The 22,782-nt window shown below is 39.0% G+C and overlaps 1 protein-coding gene across 3 annotated transcripts; it reads right to left on the bottom strand.

The window, feature by feature from the left end:
* Nucleotides 1-736: 736 nt before the first annotated feature.
* Nucleotides 737-15,301, bottom strand: LOC103440623 (serine/threonine protein phosphatase 2A 55 kDa regulatory subunit B beta isoform-like). 3 transcript variants are annotated; one of them, XM_029106693.2, is made up of 14 exons: nucleotides 14,893-15,301; nucleotides 14,083-14,186; nucleotides 13,848-13,946; nucleotides 13,611-13,730; nucleotides 13,095-13,283; nucleotides 12,851-12,942; nucleotides 12,362-12,480; nucleotides 11,881-12,004; nucleotides 3,240-3,363; nucleotides 2,591-2,659; nucleotides 2,388-2,479; nucleotides 2,207-2,284; nucleotides 1,999-2,066; nucleotides 737-1,716 (listed from the first exon to the last, which is right to left on the bottom strand). In XM_029106693.2, exons 1-14 carry the CDS (start codon nucleotides 15,011-15,013, stop codon nucleotides 1,580-1,582), a joined length of 1,536 nt encoding a protein of 511 aa, XP_028962526.2. In that variant the 5' UTR covers nucleotides 15,014-15,301; the 3' UTR covers nucleotides 737-1,579. The 3 variants fall into 3 exon arrangements, with proteins under 3 accessions (XP_028962526.2, XP_028962527.2, XP_070682731.1); XM_029106694.2 differs by having other exon boundaries at nucleotides 13,098-13,283; nucleotides 14,893-15,295; XM_070826630.1 differs by lacking the exon at nucleotides 13,095-13,283 and having other exon boundaries at nucleotides 14,893-15,285.
* Nucleotides 15,302-22,782: the final 7,481 nt, after the last annotated feature.

Here is a 22,782-nt window from a genome sequence, read left to right as displayed (position 1 = left end):
CCTCACTATTGATACTTTATTCATTTATTTTTAATGTAGCACTTTTTATTGTTGAAATTTTATAATTGAAATGGTTTCGCAGTTAGTATTATGGTTTAATGGTATTTATCTTGGTATAATGGTATTTATCTTCACTTGTAAGAGAAGTCTTTGTTAAGTCATAATCTTTCATGGAGAAAATATATTAGCAAGTTTTATAAAAGATGGGGACACGTTAGAAAAAATAGTAGTCCAAAATGTGGACCGACTAAAAATAAGGTTCACATTATATAAACTAGTATTTGTCTACATACTTTGTGTGTATGAACATATTTTTTTAGAAAATAAGGAGAGAGAGGTAAAGAGAGAACGTGGGGGGAGTGGGAGGTTTTTTTTTTTTAATATTAGAGGTATTTTAACATCACATATAGGTGAAGCTTTGAAAAAAATTACCATACCACATAGGAAAGACTTCACCACAGTAATTTTGTGAAAATTATGCACAGTAGATAAAAAATAATGATTTTCCAAATACACCAACCAAAATTAGCCCTTCTTGCAGAATGCAATCTCTACTTGTCCTCTATGACGAAAATACCTCAAGATTGAGTCAATAATCTACCAATATTGCGTCGGTAACAAGGGTATTTTCATCAAAGAGGGCATTTCGAGACGAATATTTTTGGTTGGTAGGTTTGTAAAAGGGCCACTAAACCCAATTTTACAAACATTCACAAGGGTTTGGAAGACATGAACAAAAAGAGGAAAGTTCACCATATACTTGATAAAATAGTGGTTTAAGAACAAGAGAAAAGTTTGTTACAAATTCCTAGCCCCCAAGGGCTATATACTAATGTCAACACAAACTAAATGAAGGAAGCACCTAATTCACCAAAACTAGTCCATATGCTTCGAAATTATGACCGAACCTCGTACAATATAGAGATGATCAGTTTGCCTACACCAAAAACATTTACCTAAAACAATAAACACCCGATAACCAGACGAATTAAGACCGACAAATCTTTGATTCCCAGTGAAACTGTCGAAACAATGTCTAACATGGAGCCTTCACTGTCCAAAGGAACCGATACTTGCTAAACAAAGAAAATCAGCAGACTCTGAAAGAGGGGGAAAGAATGGTTAGAATAAAAACAGTGATAAAAGTTTCACAAACCCTTTTAACTTTACTTCAAATAATACAAGGTTGAAGGCCCCGGTATCAATGAGTGTTGATGGCACCACTACAGCTTCTCCCAGCTTCACGATATAGGACCCAATTGGTTTCTACTGTGGCAGCAAAGGTATTCTTTCGGTAGGCGGATGAGCTAATATCCCATCTCTTCAACTAACAAGACACAATTAGGACTACAGCATCCTCCTTACGAGTTACCATAAACAGCAAGGTATCGCCTGTATGGGAGGGGCAGATACTACTTTCCTCTTGAAAGTGTTGACATCAGCAAAAATGCTTCCTCATTTTGCAGTTAGGTAGGGTGCAGCTTAACATCACTAGCCGGAGAAGAAGGCAAAGCAGCCTTTTGTCAATAGAAATCAGAAGAGCTTTGCCGGCCAAGACATACAACTTTCCGTACTATTTTTACGCATAATACATGTAAAGGCTGTTTGAAGCAGCACAGGCGATTGAATTCTCAGAAGGGTGCCATGCAAGATGTAGCAACTTTGTTGTGAAGTCAAAAGAATTTCCGTTTGTGTCAGCTCCAGAGTTATCTGCACCTTTTATGTTACAATGGAAGAAAATGTGCAGATATAGTGGTTAGCAGATAGGCTACCATCAAGTACCAAACCTCGTTAAATCTAACTAATTAGGATATAAAGAAGAGAACTACCGAACCTAAATGATTCAAATCTGAATTTTATTCTCTCTTTTACCAAAAAAAGTTTAAGTTCATTCGAGACTTTGAGTGGAAATCAATTATGTTAAATTTTATTTAGACCACTCAAAATTTTCAGACAATGGACTATGTATACAAAGTTTACATGCAAGCACGAACATACCTCGCCTGAGAACACGAGGAAGGTTGCCCAAAGATCTAGAAGGCCTTGCTGGCGTTTGAACTTGTCTCCTGGAAGTCCATGAGAAAAATTATAAGCACATTTGACCAAGAGAACTAAAGAAAATAAACAAGAGTTTTTCTTGGACTAAATGATACTATGCCCTAACAATAGCATGCCTGACCAGCATATATAAAATTTTAAAAACTACCTCATGGGGTTTTTGCTGGCCTCCAATGTTGTTGCTTCTGTGCTCCCTTCAGAACAACCAAACACTCGAAACAGATTGCTGGAATCACAGAAATGTGTTTCTTCATATGTTGAGCCCCATACTACTTAGGTCAGGGTGTAAGTATAAGAGCAACAAAGGATGTGTATGGTGTAAGTCTAACCTGTAAGAACCTGTTGCCACTCGGTGTCCATCTCCACTTAGACAGCACTCAAACTTATCGAAGATAGAATCATTTTCGTATAAATCACAGAGCTGAAAAAGGTAAAGAACTTAATAAGTTGCATTGTATGGTATTACTTAAATAGTCTTGTCTTCTTTTAAGATCACATGCGATCAAACAAACTTTTCAAAGGAATACATTACCTTTGGTCTTAGATGTTCATGAACCTGGAGAGTGGCAACTGGGCCAGAATCCATGTTGATGTCCCATAACTGAGAAACCCCAAAAAGAAAAGGTGAGAACAAAAATTGTAATGGACAGGGTTAAGAATCAGAGAAATCTGAAGACAAGAAGTAGTTGCAATGCCCAAAGTCACCACAAGCACAAAATTGAATATCATGATATCAAGTATTAACTCTAAACATCACAGTAACAACATTAGCATATTTTAGCTGAGGAAGCAACAGAAGCAGGGAGATATTGGGGGTTGCACCCATAGAGGGGACTGCCCACGTCACCAGTCCACTGAAAGGAAGGCAGGGAAAGAGGGAGGGCAGAAACAGTGAGATATTGAGGGGCGGCACCCACAGAGGGCATCGCCCATGTCACCAATCCACTGAAAGGATGGGAAGGAGGGACGGCAGTAAAAGTGAGATGTTGAGGGGTAGCACCCATAGAGGGCATCGCCCATGTCACCAATCCACTGGAAGGGACTAAGGAGGGAGGGAGGGAGGGAAAATAAGGTTTTTAAGTGTTTGTTACTTGCAACTTTGTTTCTAGGACTAATGATACTGAAGTTTCTAAATATTGAAAGTATGAACCATCTTATTATAAGAGTATGAAGATATGAACCTTAAGAGTCATGTAATCCCGACTTAGTATATGTCTTCCGTTCTTAGCAAACTTAATATCTGAAATTGATGCTATTATTTCAGTGAAAAAAGATCTTGAGCCGGGCGCTTCTTGTTCTTCAAACCTGCACCATTACAAATCATAATTACGATTCAAAGCAAACCAAGAAATTAAACAACAACAACAACAACAACAACAAAGCCTTTTCCCACTAAGTGGGGTCGGCTATATGAATCCTAGAACGCCATTGCGCTCGGTTTTGTGTCATGTCCTCCGTTAGATCCAAGTACTCTAAGTCTTTTCTTAGAGTCTCTTCCAAAGTTGTCCTAGGTCTTCCTCTACCCCTTCGGCCCTGAACCTCTGTCCCGTAGTCACATCTTCGAACCGGAGCGTCAGTCGGCCTTCTTTGCACATGTTCAAAATCACCGGAGCCGATTTTCTCTCATATTTCCTACAATTTCGGCTACTCCTACTTTACCTCGGATATCCTCATTCCCAATCTTATCCTTTCTCGTGTGCCCACACATCCCACGAAGCATCCTCATCTCCGCTACACCCATTTTGTGTACGTGTTGATGCTTCACCACCCAACATTATGTGCCATACAACATCGCTAGCCTTATTGCCGTCCTATAAAATTTTCCCTTGAGCTTCAGTGGCCTACGACGGTCACACAACACGCCGGATGCACTCTTTCCATCCAGCTCGTATTCTATGGTTGAGATCTCCATCTAATTCTCCGTTCTCTTGCAAGATAGATCCTAGGTAGCGAAAACGATCGCTTTTTGTGATCTTCGCTAGATTGCTCCGGTCATTAGTGTGGATAAGTATATAAATAGATAGAGATAGGAAAGCAAACACAAGATGTACGTGGTTCACCCAGATTGGCTACGTCCACGGAATAGAAGAGTTCTCATTAATTGTGAAGGGTTTACACAAGTACATAGGTTCAAGCTCTCATTTAGTGAGTACAAGTGAATGATTTAGTACAAATGACATTAGGAAATATTGTGGGAGAATGATCTCGTAATCACGAAACTTCTAAGTATCGGAGTGTGGTGTCGTCTTGACTTGCCTTATCTGTCTCATAGGTAGATGTGGCATCTTCTCTGGAAGTACTCTTCCTCCATCCAGGGGTGGTATCTTTAACTGGTGGAGATGCACAAGGTAATGTATCAATTTCACTTGAAGCTTACTTGTAGTTTCAGGCTTGGTCAAGCGCGATACAAACCATGTAGTAGGAGTCCCCCAAGTCGCCGAGCTAGGGGGTCTGCTGAAAGAGGTGACAGACAAGGTAAGCAATCAGAGCTCCGACTGATTGTTCACCTTCTCCCCATCTTGCAGCAGCATGAAGGATAAAGAGAAGAAAAATGAGAAGAGATGATATGAGATACTTTTGCTTTTGAAGAAGTAACTTTCCACAGGCTTATTCTTGAACTGAGCTGGAGGGTTTTCTGGTTTCCTCCAGAGTATAAGGCCGACTGAAGAATTTGAGGGTCAAAACAAGTCCATCAAATCTAGAGTACGTTCCACCCTGCTGATATGGGATACTTTTGCTTTTGACAAACTAATGAATGTATCGGCACGTGTGCTGTTACGCTTGTCTCCACATGCTTCCTTGTATCCTTCGCACTTGCCCTATCTGTTCCTCAAGCAGATGCGGAATCTTCCCTGGAAACATAAGATGTTGAAGATGAGTACTCGAGAGCAATGCCAGGTAAGTAATCAGGTAAGGGGTTCCAGGCAGTCAGTTCCTGGCTGGAAGCTTGATTCCAAGTGCTGACTGATTGCTCTCTTTCTCCTTGTCTTGCAGGTAAAAACAAGGCCAAAAGAAAAGACAGGGAAAAGCATGATATGGGATACTCTTGCTTTTAACCCTGATGATATGAGATATTCTTGCTCTAGTATAGCTTGTTTGCAGAGGTATTATCGGGGGGAAAGAAAGCTGAATATTTCGAAAGGCTTCGTTGGGAGTGCCCTCTCAGATATGATGAAGGGTTGAGCATTTTTGCAGGTCTGCCTGTCCGTTGGGGATGGAGGTCGACATATATAGGAGTCTCCCTAACAACAAGTAGTAATGCTATTCCTTTACCCTGCTTGGTCATAGCACGGTAATGGGAGCTGCCAGTTTCACATGTTTTAACTCTGTCAGAGCACTTTGAAAAAGTGGTCTGTGGTATCTGGCTCTCGAGATTCGGAGAATGATGCCTCTTCGATTTTTGAGAAAGCAATCATGCTGGGGGTATGACTCTCGAGATTCGGAGAGCAGTGTCTCTTCGATTTTTGAGGAAGTAATCATGTTGGGAGTCTGGCTCTCGAGATTCGGAGGGCGATGCCTCTTCGATTTTGGAGCAAGCAATCTTGTTGGGAGTGTTGTCTCGAATGTGAGTAAAGGTTGGGCATGTTTGCTAGTCTACCTTGCCACGAAGCACAAAGGTTGACACACAGGGACTTTCCAATTATCCAGCAATGGTATTGTTCCTTTACCCTCTCTTCGATTTTGAGAAAGTAGTCATGTTGGGAGTCTGGCTCTCGAGATTCGGAGGACGGTGCCTCTTCGATTTTGGAGCAAGCAATCTTATTGGGAGTGTTTTCTCGAATGTGAGTAAAGGTTGGGCATGTTTGCTAGTCTACCTTGCCACGAAGCACAGAGGTTGACACACAGGGACTTTCCAATTATCCAGCAGTGGTACTGTTCCTTTACAGTTGTGGGTAATAATATGGTAGCTAGACCTTCAAAATTTATGTGTCTAAACTTTTGTTAGTGCTGTTTCTTTGCTATTCTTTTACCTTTCTTGGTCAGAGCGATGTAGTGGGAGTTGCAAGCTTCACGTGCTCAACTTTGGCAGAGAACTTTGGCAAAGTTATTTGTGGTACCCATGAGCTATTGTTGCGTGTGGGAAGTGGGTGATTGAACAGTAAGATTCATGTGCTTTCTACTTCACCAGAAGTCTTCGACAGAATGCCCATAATTTCTGCAAAGCTGAGTGTGCGTGTGACAGGTGCTGACAAGGCTAGAAAAGTAGGTGCCTCTTCGATTTCTGAGATCGGCCCTCGTGGTCTCTGAGCAGCCCAGCTCTTGAGAAAGCGAGCGCCTCTTCGATTGATTCGGAGAACGATGCCTCATCGATTTTTGAGAAAGCAATCATGCTGGGGGTCTGGCTCTCGAGATTCGGGGAGCAGTGTCTCTTCGATTTTTGAGAAAGTAATCATGTTGGGAGTCTGGCTCTCGAGATTCGGAGGGCGGTGCCTCTTCGATTTTGGAGCAAGCAATCTTGTTGGGAGTGTTTTCTCGAATGTGAGTAAAGGTTGGGCATGTTTGCTAGTCTACCTTGCCACGAAGCACAGAGGTTGACACACAGGGACTTTCCAATTATCCAGCAATGGTACTGTTCCTTTACCCTCTCTTCGATTTTTAAGAAAGTAGTCATGTTGGGAGTCTGGCTCTCGAGATTCGGAGGACGGTGCCTCTTCGATTTTGGAGCAAGCAATCTTATTGGGAGTGTTTTCTCGAATGTGAGTAAAGGTTAGGCATGTTTGCTAGTCTACCTTGCCACGAAGCACAGAGGTTGACACACAGGGACTTTCCAATTATCCAGCAGTTGTACTGTTCCTTTACCCTTGTGGGTAATAATATGGTAGCTAGACCTTCAAAATTTATGGGTCTAAACTTTGTTAGTGCTGTTTCTTTGCTATTCTTTTACCCTTCTTGGTCAGAGCGATGTAGTGGGAGCTGCAAGCTTCACGTGCTCAACTTTGGCAGAGAACTTTGGCAAAGTTATCTGTGGTACCCATGAGCTATTGTTGCGTGTGGGAAGTGGGTGATTGAACAGTAAGATTCATGTGTTTTCTACTTCCCCAGAAGTCTTTGACAGAATGCCCATAATTTCCGCAAAACTGAGTGTGCGTGTGACAGGTGCTGACAAGGCTGGAAAAGGCTGGAAAAGTAGGTGCCTCTTCGATTTCTGAGATCGGCCCTCGTGGTCTCTGGGGAGCCCAGCTTTTGAGAAAGCGAGCGCCTCTTCGATTTTTGAGATCGGCCTTCGTGGTCTTTGAGCAGCCCAACTTTTGAGAAAGCAAACGCCTCTTCGATTTCTGAGATCAACCCTCGTGATCTCTAAGCAGCCCAGCTTTTGAGAAAGCAAACGCCTCTTCGATTTCTGAGCAGGCGCCTCTTCGATTTCTGAAGCTTCGTCGAGTGCAGATTTTTATAGGGGCTGGCATTAAGTTCCAAAGCACACTTGAATCTCCACCAGTAGAAGCTTCATTCTTGCACTTCTAAGATCTTGATTTGTCCGACCTCTTCTCTCTTCAACACCTTTGAAAATGTCTGGCCCCTCCGACCGTCGTTTTGACTTGAACCTTGTTGAAGAGGCAGCCCCGCCTTCTCCAGACAACATATGGCGCCCATCCTTCGTCTCCCCTACTGGTCCTCTTACCGTTGGGGATTCCGTGATGAAGAATGATATGACCGCTGCGGTGGTGGCCAGGAACCTTCTCACTCCCAAAGATAACAGACTACTTTCCAAACGGTCTGATGAGTTAGCTGTTAAGGATTCGCTGGCTCTCAGTGTTCAGTGTGCAGGTTCTGTGTCTAATATGGCCCAACGCCTATTTGCTCGAACCCGCCAAGTTGAATCATTGGCGGCTGAAGTGATGAGTCTCAAACAGGAGATTAGAGGGCTCAAGCATGAGAATAAACAGTTGCACCGGCTCGCACATGACTATGCTACAAACATGAAGAGGAAGCTTGACCAGATGAAGGAAACTGATGGTCAGGTTTTACTTGATCATCAGAGATTTGTGGGTTTGTTCCAAAGGCATTTATTGCCTTCGTCTTCTGGGGCTGTACCGCGTAATGAAGCTCCAAATGATCAACCTCTGATGCCTCCTCCTTCTAGGGTTCTGTCCAGTACTGAGGCTCCAAATGATCCCCCTCCGGTGCCTTCTCTTTCTGGGGCTCTACCGACTGCTGAGACTTCTCCTAAGCAACCTTTGTGAAGGCTCCCTCTTGTGTGCTTATTTTGACTCATGTATATGTACATATTTGTAGCTTATCGGGGATATCAATAAATAAGCTTTCCTTCATTTCAACGTATTGTGTTAAATACACCAAAGCCTTCTTCGCTAAGTTCTTTGAATTTTCTTTTGTTAAAGCTTGTATGTTGAAGCTTTCTGAGTGGAGCATGTAGGTTGGGGTAGTGTTCCCTTAATTTCCCGAGTGAGGAAAACTTCTCGGTTGGAGACTTGGAAAATCCAAGTCACTGAGTGGGATCGGCTATATGAATCTTAGAACGCCATTGTGCTCGATCCTGTGTCATGTCCTTCGTTAGATCCAAGTACTCTAAGTCTTTTCTTAGAGTCTCTTCCAAAGTTTTCCTATGTCTTCCTCTACCCCTTCGGCCCTGAACCTCTGTCCCATAGTCGCATCTTCTAATCGGAACGTCAGTAGGCCTTCTTTGCACATGTCCAAACCACCGTAACCGATTTTCTCTCATCTTTCCTTCAATTTCGGCTACTCCTACTTTACCCCGGATATCCTCATTCCTAATCTTATCCTTTCTCGTGTGCCCACACATCCAACGAAGCATCCTCATCTCCGCTACACCCATTTTGTGTACGTGTTGATGTTTCACCGCCCAACATTCTGTGCCATACAGCATCGCTGGCCTTATTGCCGTCCTATAAAATTTTCCCTTGAGCTTCAGTGGCATACGGCGGTCACACAACACGCCGGATGCACTCTTCCACTTCATCCATCCAGCTTGTATTCTATGGTTGAGATCTCCATCTAATTCTCCGTTCTTTTGCAAGATAGATCATAGGTAACGAAAACGGTCGCTCTTTGGTATTTCTTGATCTCCGATCCTCACCCCTAACTCGTTTTGGCCTCCATTTGCACTGAACTTGCACTCCATATATTCTGTCTTTGATCGGCTTAGGCGAAGACCTTTAGATTCCAACACTTCTCTCCAAAGGTTAAGCTTTGCATTTACCCCTTCCTGAGTTTCATCTATCAACACTATATCGTCTGCGAAAAGCATACACCAAGGAATATCATCTTGAATATGTCGTGTTAACTCATCCATTACCAACGCAAAAAGGTAAGGACTTAAGGATGAGCCTTGATGTAATCCTACAGTTATGGGAAAGCTTTCGGTTTGTCCTTCATGAGTTCTTACGGCAGTCTTTGCTCCTTCATACATATCCTTTATAGCTTGGATATATGCTACTCGTACTCCTTTCTTCTCTAAAATCCTCCAAAGAATGTCTCTTGGGACCCTATCATACGCTTTTTCCAAATCTATAAAGACCATGTGTAAATCCTTTTTCCCATCTCTATATCTTTCCATCAATCTTCGTAAGAGATAGATTGCCTCCATGGTTGAGCGCCCTGGCATGAACCCGAATTGGTTGTCCGAAACCCGTGTCTCTTGCCTCAATCTATGCTCAATGACTCTCCCAGAGCTTCATTGTATGACTCATTAGCTTAATACCCCTATAGTTCATGCAATTTTGTACGTCGCCCTTATTCTTGTAGATAGGCACCAAAGTGCTCATTCGCCACTCATTTGGCATCTTCTTCGTTTTCAAAATCCTATTGAAAAGGTCAGTGAGCCATGTTATACCTGTCTCTCCCAAAAGTTTCCACACTTCGATTGGTATATCGTCTGGGCCTATTGCTTTTTTATGCTTCATCTTCTTCAAAGCTACGACTTCTTCCTTCCGGATTCGACGATAAAAAGAGTAGTTTCTACACTCTTCTGAGTTACTCAACTCCCCTAAAGAAGCACTCATTTCATGTCCTTCATTGAAAAGATTATGAAAATAACCTCTCCATCTGTCTTTAACCGCGTTCTCTGTAGCAAGAACCTTTCCATCCTCATCCTTGATACACCTCACTTGGTTTAGGTCCCTTGTCTTTTTTTCCCTTGCTCTAGATAGTTTATAGATATCCAACTCTCCTTCTTTGGTATCTAGTCGTTTATACATATCGTCGTAAGCCGCTAACTTAGCTTCTCTGACAGCTTTCTTCGCCTCTTGCTTCGCTTTTCTATACCTTTCACCATTTTCATCAGTCCTCTCCTTGTATAAGGCTTTACAACATTCCTTCTTAGCCTTCACCTTTGTTTGTACCTCCTCATTCCACCACCAAGATTCCTTTTGGTGTGGGGCAAAGCCCTTGGACTCTCCTAATACCTCTTTTGCTACTTTTCGGATACAACTAGCCATGGAATCCCACATTTGGCTAGCTTCCCCCTCTCTATCCCACACACATTGGGTGATTACCTTCTCTTTGAAAATGGCTTGTTTTTCTTCTTTTAGATTCCACCATCTAGTCCTTGGGCACTTCCAAGTCTTGTTCTTTTGTCTTACTCTTTTGATATGTACATCCATCACCAACAAGCGATGTTGATTAGCCACGCTCTCTCCTGGTATAACTTTGCAATCCTTACAAGTTATACGATCCCCTTTCCTCATTAGAAGAAAATCTATTTGTGTTTTTGACGACCCACTCTTGTAGGTGATCACATGTTCTTCTCTCTTCTTAAAGAAGGTGTTGGCTAAGAAGAGATCATATGCCATTGCAAAATCCAAGATAGCTTCCCCATCCTCGTTTCTCTCCCCAAAACCATGGCCACCATGAAAACCTCCATAGTTGCTTGTCTCCCTGCCCACGTGTCCATTTAAATCTCCTCCTATAAATAACTTCTCCGTCTGAGCAATTCCTTGCACCAAGTCTCCAAGATCTTCCCAAAATTTCTCCTTCGAACTCGTATCCAACCCTACTTGAGGTGCGTACGCACTAATCACATTGATAAGTTCTTGTCCTATTACAATCTTGATTGCCATGATTCTATCTCCTACCCTCTTGACATCTACAACATCTTGTACCAAGGTCTTGTCCACGATGATGCCAACACCGTTTCTCGTTCTATTTGTGCCCGAATACCAAAGTTTAAACCCTGAGTTTTCTAGATCCTTTGCCTTACTACCAACCCACTTAGTTTCTTGTAGGCACATAATATTTATCCTTCTCCTCACCATAACTTCCACTACTTCCATAGATTTTCCCGTTAAGGTTCCTATATTCCACGTTCCTAAACGCATTTTGCTCTCTTGAACTCTACCCTTCTGTCCTAGCTTCTTCACCCTCCCCCGTCTAATAGGATCAAAGTACTTCTTTTGTGTGTCCCAGGTAAAGTTGATAGGAGCATATGCTCCCAAACAACTTTGAGTGGAGTCGTTCGAAAAGAAGTTTCTATGGCCCCCTTGCTCATTTAACACTGCATCCGGGTGCCGATGGAGATACAGCGACCCTTGCTCACTTATCACTGTGCTCAGGCCACACAGCGCGCCACTTACGGATGACGCCCTAGCTTTAGCGCGATTTTGTTCTGGATTCATTTTCATAAGGATTCGACGTGATCATGGAGTGCCGGCTGTCGACTACCTGACGCCCTCCCCCTCCTCCTTTATCCGGGCTTGGGACCGGCCATGTAAGACATAGGCGGAGTTCCAAGAAATTAAAGACGGCAAAAAATGTCAAAAGATTTCTCATGCATTTATTTTATTATAATACTAAATCATCGTTCATAAGTGCAAGAATGGAAGGAAGGAAGAATGAAAGATGACTCACAATTTGCTATGAGTGTCACATAAAGCTGACTGCCGCAGATCTATAAGACGAATTGAGCCTTTTGAGCTACTGTATGCCAAAGTGTTACAATGAGTAGGGTGAAATTCTGCGGATGTTATCACCTCTGCACATAGATTTCAAGTATGTAAAGATAAATAATTAGTAATTACACATGTGGAGCTGTTTGACAAACAAAGCATATAAATAAGGCATAATTCAAGTTTACTACATGGCCAGAACATTTCAGCCATCCAAACCTAATGAAGGAAGATCAAAGTAAATAGAAACAGATGAAATCTAAAAGACATAATAGCATGCCACTTAATGAAACATTGTCCAGAATATGACAGAATGGAAGACCAGGAGCCTTGTAGCAGGCCCAAATAATTGGGTCAAGGTTATGTCTACTGCCATTTCTCTTCAAATGATAGTTAAAAGCTAGGAAAGTAAGCAATTGTCATCATAGTGTTGTGGGTTCTACCAGTCAGATCCTCCATGTTTGCCGGCTTCACGTCAACAATATTAAAACTTTGATTGCTAATCTCTAGGTTCCAAAGATTAATTCGAAGGTCATCAGCTGATATAAAAGTTTCACCATCGCTGCGAAACCAAAAGATGGCTACATTATTAGTGACCAGAAGATGGAGACCATGTTAGATTATATCCATGCAATAATACCAAAGAATATATTGCATAATACATAAAAGCAAGACTCAACGTTGAAGATAAATCTTTTTCATCTAGTGACATAAATTGTTCTTTAGTGTCAACGCGTACTACAGAAACTGGTTTTTTTTCTTTTGGGGGTGGGGGAAGTCCAACAACTACACAATTTGCTCCTAAATGATAAGGTAATCAAATAATAAAATTTTCAGATAGGAGCACAAGCATATAGGCAAACACTGAACATACACAACATGATTAAAAATAGATGAAATGGTGAAGGCATATTCCATTGAAAAAGATGTACCTGTTATTTGAAATCGAATTAATATGATAGTCATGAGCATGGGCATAGACTCTTCGACATCTAGCCACAAGGCTCGTCTCTTGACTGGTCACCTGGATGCCACAAAAGGTCAAGTGTTAGAGCTAAATAATAGGATGTCATTCACCAAGAAAGTTAAGCACAATTGACTCTGGAAAATTTTCTAGATACCGTAAAGGCAAAACCATATGCTGTCAGAAAATAAACAAATCAGATGGTGTACAACTACCACTGGCAAATGCAGAGCTGGAAATGAAGTGTCATTGCTTGGAGAACTGACGGGTCTGTCTTTACATCCATTTGCAAGATACGGTTTTGAGCTTGTTGACATAGAACTAGCAACTGCACCATTTTCCATAGATTTAGAAGCATCCACATTCATCTCACATACTTTCTTTATCTTCTTCTCCTGGACCTGCTCAGCATTAGAGCAGGATTAGAACGTTTCCTTCCACAATGAAAAAAATTAAAATAATTATATCTTAAGTCGTTGTACCACCTATTGGAAGCCATAACAATTCATCAACTACACTCTGCATGTGCGTATGTGCGTGTTAATCCCAAGAATAATGTATAAAATGGAATGGCTGAAGTAATTGCCATCTTTGTTCCGAACAATATATAAATGGAAAAGGCAATGCAACTAATTTCGCTAAAAATTACTCTAGAAGATGTGATATCGAGAGAAATCATCTTCTATATAATAATCTAACCACATACAAGTTCAAAAGGTTGGTGCTACCTTCCAGTATTTGATGGTTTTGTCATTAGTGGAGAGGACAAACAGTGCACCATTAGCTGTTTGACACCATCTGATCTTGTTGATTTTTTCCTCAATTTCCAAGCTCTTAAGATAATCAAACTGAGTTCAGGTAAAACCAAAGTCAGATGCAAGTTAGTCAAATCCAGATTCCAGCAAAGAGGAAATCTTCATAAGCCTATTTTTAAATGTCCTCGTTAAGCACAAAGAAAGCCATACCTCGGGTTCATGACTCTGGAATTCGGTTTTATAGCGGAACTCAGGATGCCTACTGATTGAATAATCCATTCTCTCCAGATCTCTCCGGTGTCCACCATGCTAATTATTTAAGTTTATACCATCAAAGTACAACTTAATCACACCAGTGTAACAAACAAAATATAACGGCATATTAAGTACAAGGAAAATGCACTCCATGCCCAAAACCCCTCAAAAGAAAAATGTATTAACTTACATCCTTTATATCAGTTCTTTCAAATAAAACCACCCGGCCTCCACGATCTCCAGTGGCAAGGTGGTCCCCCGTTCTATCAAATTCAATAGCGGATATTATATCAACTGCAAAATCAACCAGCAAGTAAGCAAACCTAAGTAATTCTGCACCAAAGCACTTCAATGCCCTCAAACACTCTATAAAGTATCTTTTTCAGAAATTCAAAAGCAGGTATTCAAGTATAGCTATTGATCGAAAGTGACACGTTCTTCACATTTGATTAATAAGTTCACTTATTTCTCAAATCTAGGGCCCTTAAGTTTAAAAATATAGCTCTACATGTCTCACAAATGAATCCATATACTAATCAACATAATAGCTTGTTTGGAAGTGCTTTTAGAATGACTAAAAGCGCTTTTGGTGGAAATGTTTTTGGAACCCAAACACATTTTCTCTAAAAGTGCTTTCAATCATTTTAAAAGCACTTCCAACAAGCGCAAAATGTGGTGATTTAAATTAAAAGAAAAATAAAAACTGACAACTACACAAATAGACAACCTCCAAATGTATAGCTTCATCAATTAATAGCCACAAAACCACCGGCCAATAACTTAAGTATTCCGCTCAAGTGCTTCGGTCATCAAAAGACCAAACTTTTTTTATTAAATTTCATTGGCGTCTCACGATTCTCATCATTCAATACACAATTTCTGCAACTAATCATCCGCTAAATGTATTTAACATTAAATTAATAGTATTAAACATAATGAGAACGAAAGCAAAACGGAATCCCTAACGATACGAAAATCAGGGGAAGAGTATTACTGTTACCTTCCTGAACTTCTTCGCCAGCGGTCCTTTCTCCGAATACCTGCGAAAACTTCCACTCGAGCGGCGATACGGCCGCCCCTGACGTCGCCGGAGCCGCGAGGCCCTCTCCGCCGCCGTTCATTTGTTTATTCCAAAAAAATCGACTAGGAAACGAGCAGAGAAAGAGAGAAGAGAAATCAATGCAGAGCAAATCGATCTGAGGGATTGGATTTGCGTGAATCTCACGGATTCGGACCAATCTTCATCGCAAAATCAATGCAGTCTCTTCCTTCTTCTTCATCAATTCCCAGCCTTACGCGTACGGTCCTTACAGCGATGGAATTTCCACTCTCTCCCTCTGATTCTCTCTCTCTGATCGCTTTTTTTTTTTTTTTTGCTGAAATAGAGAGGAAGAAAACGACGCAGCAGGACGTAGCTTTTTAGTTGATTTTCGTGGATGTCCAAATAATTCAGCGTCCTCACTATTGATATTTTATTTATTTATTTATTTTTAATGTAGCTCTTTTTATTGTTGAAATTTTATAATTGAAATGGTTCAAATTTCTTAATTATTGTTTACAGATCTTAATTGTTTCAAATTACTTGAATTAGTATTATTTAGTTCTTATTAGTTGTTTTTTTTTAAATGACAACCGGTGTCAAGCCACGGATACCCATCCATTTTGGGGGTCAAAAAGACTCATAGAGGCATTTTAGCGTTTCATTGGCCACAAGTCTGGCTTCCAAACCAGCTGCGGAATTCGAACCCGAAACCTCCAAGTTTTAGTTTTAAGGAAGCATCGTAATCTGTCATTTGCCACTAGATCACCAGCTCGTAGTTGTTCTTATTTATTGTTTGGTCATGCATACACGTCAAAACAATTATGAGTTTATTGTGGAAATTATTGCAAATTTAATTGAGTTGTTTTGTTCAGACACTCAATTAAATTTTCATTAATTTAGTTGATTTTTATTCCTTGTGTAGTGACGGTAGTTACATAGTAGGCGGTTTGACAATTATTTTTTATATACTTTTTAAAAAATTAAAAATATAAAACTAGAAATGAAAGTCAATAAACGGCTCCAAAAAATAAACAATTTCAACCGTAATAATATATAAATGAATATCTTAATAGTTTTATCTTGTTTATTTTTTACAAATATGATCTATAAATAATGTTTTAAAATATAAGACGGTTCAAAATATTAAAATACATTACAGAGCATGTTTCACAATTCGTTATTTAATTTATTTATTTTTTCATTTTTTTGTGTTTATGTTTTGGAGGAATATTTGTTTGGGAAATTATGGAACTTTATTAAAGCAAGAGACAATGCCAATTTATAGTAATGAAATCAAAAGTGGTAGTGGTATATTTAGAAGTGATAACTAATGAAAGAGACATGAATAATATTATAAATTCTTTTTCTTTCTTAACTTTATGGATATGTTCGAGTGAAATTCGGCGTAGCTTACAACGAAGTTGTCTTTCTTTGATCCAACGTTGTTTGTCGGACTGTAGCAAGAAAAAAGGTCAAATCAACGGTGGATGTTTTACTACTGTGAGCAATACATGAATTTATTTTGCTTTTGTTTTTTTGTAATTAAAATTTAATCTATCAAATTATTCTGAAATGACAGTTTTATCTGTATAAGATTGATGCGAGTATTTGACACAAAAAAGTTGATGTGTGTGTTTTTGTACACTAATGGAGAAAATGTGACCGTAATTATGTCATTCTCTTATAAATTCAATTTCGATTTTATGTGATGTTATGGGTACAAAAATGTCGTACGTGACGAGTTTTTTTTTTATTTGTAAAGAGAATTCAATAAAACTAACTAAATTCATTGAATAATTGTACTTAACTATTTGACCAAAAGTTAAATAATTTTATTTTCATTTTGTTGGAGTAAAGGTTTGTCTTATTTACTCGAATCATATTTTGTAGACCACATAATGTGACAGTTGATTGTTGGAATTTTTGTTTATCACTTGAGTGAAAGTTAGGTTCCTAAACTTTTTTTTTTTTTTTATAAAATAAGTCTCTAAATTCATTTAAAATTGCTAATTTTTGTTTATCACATGACTTAAATTGATGAAAATTTTGAATTGAATAGCTTCAAATCTAATATTAGGGATGTAATTAATATATTTTAATTAGTTAAGGACTGATTTTTTTTTTGAAAAAAAAAAGGTTAGTTTATGAACCTAACTTTTACTTGGTTAATAATTCAAGAATTAAATCGACACATTACTCTAATAAATAACAAATGAGATGCATTGATAGTTAAGGCCCAAACTAAGTCCAGAAGCAAATCTATTGACCCATTTAATATGGGCCTGAGCCATGGACTCAATGGAGGACAGAAAGCGCCCAGCAGTCTCCCTTGTCTTTGTGTCGTCGTTTAAATAGATTGGGTGATTTGGGTCATCGTACCCACAGGATATTGGGTCTCCTGACAAAAATACACGTCAGATCTGAATAAAGTCGTCTATATGTCAGGAGGATTCTCGTCAGATATTCTTTGTTTGGATCCTAGATATCCTCAAATCACATTTATTCATCGTACATCATACGATCATAAATCATTATAAATTTTTTATTTAAAATTGAATATAAACAGTACCTGATAAAAACTAGCAACATAATATATAATAAACGGATATGATTGAAGAATCTCTAAAATCATGACATAGAGAATCCGATGAGAATCCTGTCTCGCCTTTATGAACAACAGAAGCCATGGGGCTTTAAATGGGGCCCATTTGACCAGGTGTGAAACTTAAAACTTTTTCACGTGTAATATATGGGTGTTAGTTCCAAGTTTCGACGAAAACGAGGTTCACATGTCTGCCATTTGCCATGCTATGATGTCCAACTTTTTTTTTCCCTTTAAAATGATAACGAATTACGATTATTTATTTTTTTTCATATTAGAGGAAGTTAGTTGAAAATTACACCTTATTCGTGATCACGATCAAACATATTCAAGGCTATATGATTATACCCACAAAGGAGAACTACGTGTGTCGACTATGTTTTCACAAAAAATAAAAAATAATAATGCATCGACTATTGTGAGAATTGTTTTAGTTATACATTTGTACCGAAATTTTTAAAGATAAGACATAAAATATATTTTGTATACAATGATACGTTTATTTTAAAACTTGTCACTTATAAATAAAAAATAATACATCTAAAATAGAATACTATGAGCCATAAAATAACATATTACCAACTTAAAAGTGTAAGGGTGGCTTCGGCTCAAGCTATATGAGGCAGAAACTCGTCCCACGTACGATTCGGAGGCCAAGCCCTACCCCAATAGTAATGGTGTAGCTTAAGTCAACTGGGCTTCTCATCACAAAAACTCTATTGAGCTGGGCACATAAGGATTGTTTGTCTACTATATACTTCAAGATCATGAATATTATCCACGCACTTAATTTAACTTCTCACACACTCCTCAATTATCGATCGTCGTATCGAATGAATTGAAGAATATGAATAGACAAAGATTAACAAGAGTGTGTGAGAGATAAACAGAGGATGTGTGAATAGCACTACTCAAGTGTAATTGTTCCATTTATGCATAACTCGTGGATGCAAACAACGTAACACTTATTATATAATGAATATATAAAAACTAATAATTAGCGTGAGTTTTAAAATTTGTTGTAGTTTTAGTTATTGCATTCTAGCATCAATGTATTGTAACAATTTTTTTAGAAGACTATCTTAAGAAGACCCATTTTATAAATTTCACGCGACTCCTAAAATCTTCTCTAGAGACAACACTGTCCAGCATTGTCCACCACTAACATCATCGATATTATTCCAACTTAATCACTTATTACTAGTTGTCTCACCAAAAATCTTAGTAATACTAAAGGTGGAATCTCTCATATATTAATTGTATACTTTTTTGTCATATACCGGATGTGGCTGTTCTCAAACAAGCAATCAACAACATGCCAAATATTAAAGGGTAAAAATTATAGGAATTATATAATTGGATTAAATTCTCATTGTTGGTGGTTAACGTTGATGGGATATTGGAACTTATGGTGTACTTATATATGTAGGTTTTTATAGTCAAAGATTTTAATTTATGACCTTAATTACAAGAGTGTATCTTAAGTATAAGTAATTCCAAAACAAATTCTATTTGACATATGATTGCGTTATGAATTAATTAATTTTAAAGCAAGTTCAAGACAAACATATATATATAGATTATGAAGTTGGTAAGTGTCATACGGACGGCCGGTGAAGGGTTTTATATATTGACAAGATCCTCTCATGTTGTTTTCAGTTTAATTAGCTATTGAGATTGAGTAGGTAGAATTTAACTGGTGAATAAAAAATGAAGCACATTTTTATATACAATAAAAAAATTTAGAGTTCTGTTTGCCAGAAAAGGATCCGGTGAGGATCCCTAGGGATCTAGTAATCGTGTTCATTTATCGTATATCGTACGATGTACGATGAACGGACACGATTGCGGGATCCTTACGATCCCTATGAAAAGGATCTGCCCTGTTTGCCACTAGTGGAAGAAAGACTAATTTTTTTAAGAACTAGCGAGTGGTTTCGTTACGACAATTTATTATTTTAGGGGTACATTTCAACATTTTCATGGCCGCCATCTTGTGATTTATCAATGTCTGAAATTAAACCCAGTACGTGCCGTGTAGAATACAAGCTTGAAATTCGTCCCAACCACTAAACTTCATGCGATGATTAGAAGAAAGGCTTATTTGAAACTAGTTAGCCGCCATTGAAATATCTCAATCTAATGATATATTGTTGTGTGTAATTTTATATCTATATGTCATTGCATTGTTTTTTTCCTGAATTAATGATATTATGTACACTAAGGGATAGATAAATGGGCTAAGCCTCACAATAAACTAGCAATAATATGGTTCAAATTCGCCTTTAACGAGAATCGAACTTAAGATCTCTCACCTCTCACTTATAAGTGAAAAGGAATATCACTAGACTGTACTACTAAATAACTGCATTATTAAATTGGAATATTATTGAGATTGAACTCGTTATATATAAGTTAGTTTCACAATTTCATTAAAACTATTGAACTGAATAGTATAGTCGGCTTTATATGCAAATAATTATGATTATATTCCCATTTATTGTACTCCTAAATCATTTCTTAAAATTATTAAATAAGATCATGTGTCCAAGCTGATCGTGACTTATCATGACAATTCAAAAAAATATCTGATGAAGCACAGACACATATTTCAACTCGTTCACTCGTGGGCATAAACAACGCGTATCTGAATGTAAGAGCAACTCCAGCCTTGCTGGTTGCTCGGGCGTTAGGCGAGGAGAAAGGGCCCTCGGGCCGGTGGGAGCAAATCCAGCGGGGAAGGGCCCGAGTGAGGGTGGGAGGTCGAGCGAAGGGGGGGTGGGGAGTCGACGGGCTTGTGGCCCGAGGGTTTTGTATTTTTTTATTTTTTTTGTGTCAGAGAGAGAGAGAGAGATAGGTTTTGTAATTTTTTATTATTTAAACAAACATAAAAAACTATTATTTTTATTGCTTATTGCCAGGGGGAGGGTTCCAAGGGTGGAGATGTAAATGACAATTACTGTTCATTAATGGTAATTACTATTCATTTTAAGGCAGTTACTGTTCAATAGGGTGGATTGAATAGTGGATTGAATAGTGGATTGCCAGGGGGGAGGGCTCCATGGGTGGAATTGCTCTAATTGGCCTTGAATTTTTCTTTAAGCAAGCGTGCTCAATGATACAATAATCTTCAATTAAAAATTTTAAACTTTAATTAAAGTTTGAAATCTTTTTACGCCCCACCAAAAATAAATATCATCTAGTAATTATAGGAATTGTTTGTTAATAATTAACGGTTATTGTGGGGAAATAATCTGAAGAATAACGAAATTTTTTAATAAGAATTCTAAAGAATTTCGTAGTGTTAAAAAATTTCGTAGTATATTAGAGTGTGAAGCATAACCACTTTATACAGTGGTATGGCTACCCTGACAATTTACACAAATACTCCTAATTTAATAAGAATAAATCAATTGAGGAATCAATAACCTATTGAATCGAAGAATTAATGGCCTAAACATTATATCAATTAGTGGACGGATGTAAATACCTACAACCAGTTTAAAATGTCCACGAAATTGCGATATCTCTGTCGAAATATCTGATAAATCAATGATCGATATGGAAAGAGGGGTGAAATGCAAACTTCACCTTCTATCAGCAAGGTATAGAAAAATCAATGAAGATGATAATTACCGAATCACTATAGAAATTTTGCTGTAACTCATTGCAGATTTCGAACTTTTCAATTTGTGTAGAATATCAGAGTGCGCAACGAACAAGACTAACAAAAATAATAAGAATATTATTACACAAACGAGAATGCCAAAATGACTACAAAACCCTAAGGGCACGTTTGTTTGACAGGATTAGCAAGGCTTGGACTGGACTAGACTATAGTCCTGTGTTTGGTGTGCAACCGGATTAGCTTTAATGGGCTTAGGTGGGACTCGCTCGGATTACACGCCTCCTTACGAGTTCTTAACGAAGAACCCCAATTTTGGGCGGACTCGTAAGCACGGAGAGAAAACCGCGAGGATCCCCAACGTCCTGCTCGTCCTCATCTCTGCGAGGATCCCCAACGTCCCTCGTCCTGCTCGTCGCTCGTCGTCGATCTTGCCCTGCTTCCTCGTCGTCGTCCTTCTCACCCTCATCGACGAAAGCTTCTCGTTGGTGCCCAAGTTGAGGTAATGCCGCCTTCTTCCAGCTTTTTTGTTTCTGGGTTTTTAAGAAATTCGGGTTTTTGGGCTGTGATCCTCGTCTATTTTGGGGATTTTTTATTTTTGGATTTTTTTTATGGGTCAATTCGAATTTTTTGATAGTTTATGAAGTCAATTAAGCTGATTGTTGAATGTTTTGGACTCGAAGAGGCATGCATGGTAGCCGATTGCACTAGTTTTTGGTAAAATGTTTTTTTTCTTTAATTTGCTGCAACATTCACTACTTTGCTGGCGGCCGTCGTAAGCACCCCAGGCGCCGCCGCTGGTTTTCTGTTAAATGGGTTTTTTTCTTTATTTGAGTTATTTTTGTTTTTGTGGGGAAGAAGATTGGTAGATGATGTGGTCCAATCTGGGAACCAATGCATTTTCTTAAACGGCTGAGATTGAAAGACTGATTTGGCCTGGTAGAGCATCCAAGTAAAAAATTGGGTGTGTAATGTGTGTGTGTGCATCTGTGTGTGTGTGTGTGTGTAATCTGTGTGTGTGTAAGTGTAATATGTGGGTGTATGTAATCTGTGTGTGTATACTCTGTGTGTGTGTGTGTGTGTAATATGTGTGTATGTAATCTCTCTCTCTGTGTGTAATCTGTGTGTGTGTGTGTGTGTAATCTTTGTGTGTGTGTGTGTGTATGTATGTAATCTCTCTCTCTCTCTGTGTAATCCCTGTGTGTGTGTGTGTAATCTTTGTGTGTGTAAGTGTAATATGTGTGTGTGTGTGTATGTAATATGTGTGTGTGTGTGTGTGTGTGTGTGTGTGTAATATGTGTGTGTGTGTGTTTGTGTAGTGTGTGTGTGTATTGTGTGTGTGGGTGTGTGTGTGTGTAATATGTGTGTGTGTGTGTTTGTGTAGTGTGTGTGTGTATTGTGTGTGTGGGTGTGTGTGTGTTTGTGTATTTTGTGTGTGTGTGTGTGTGTGTGTGTGTGTGTTTGTGTAGTGTGTGTGTGTATTTTGTGTGTGTGTGTTTGTGTAGTGTGTGTGTGTATTGTGTGTGTGTGTGTGTGTGTGTGTTTGTGTATTGTGGCCGTGTGTGTGTGTGTGTATTGTGTGTGTGTGTGTGTGTGTGTGTGTGTGTTTGTGTAGTGTGTG

The sequence above is a fragment of the Malus domestica genome, chromosome 08 (genome assembly GCF_042453785.1).
Source record: "Malus domestica chromosome 08, GDT2T_hap1".
Classification (NCBI taxonomy): Eukaryota; Viridiplantae; Streptophyta; class Magnoliopsida; order Rosales; family Rosaceae; genus Malus; species Malus domestica.
The sequence above is the reverse complement of the archived record's forward strand: the minus strand, read 5'-3'. Positions and strand labels throughout refer to the sequence as shown.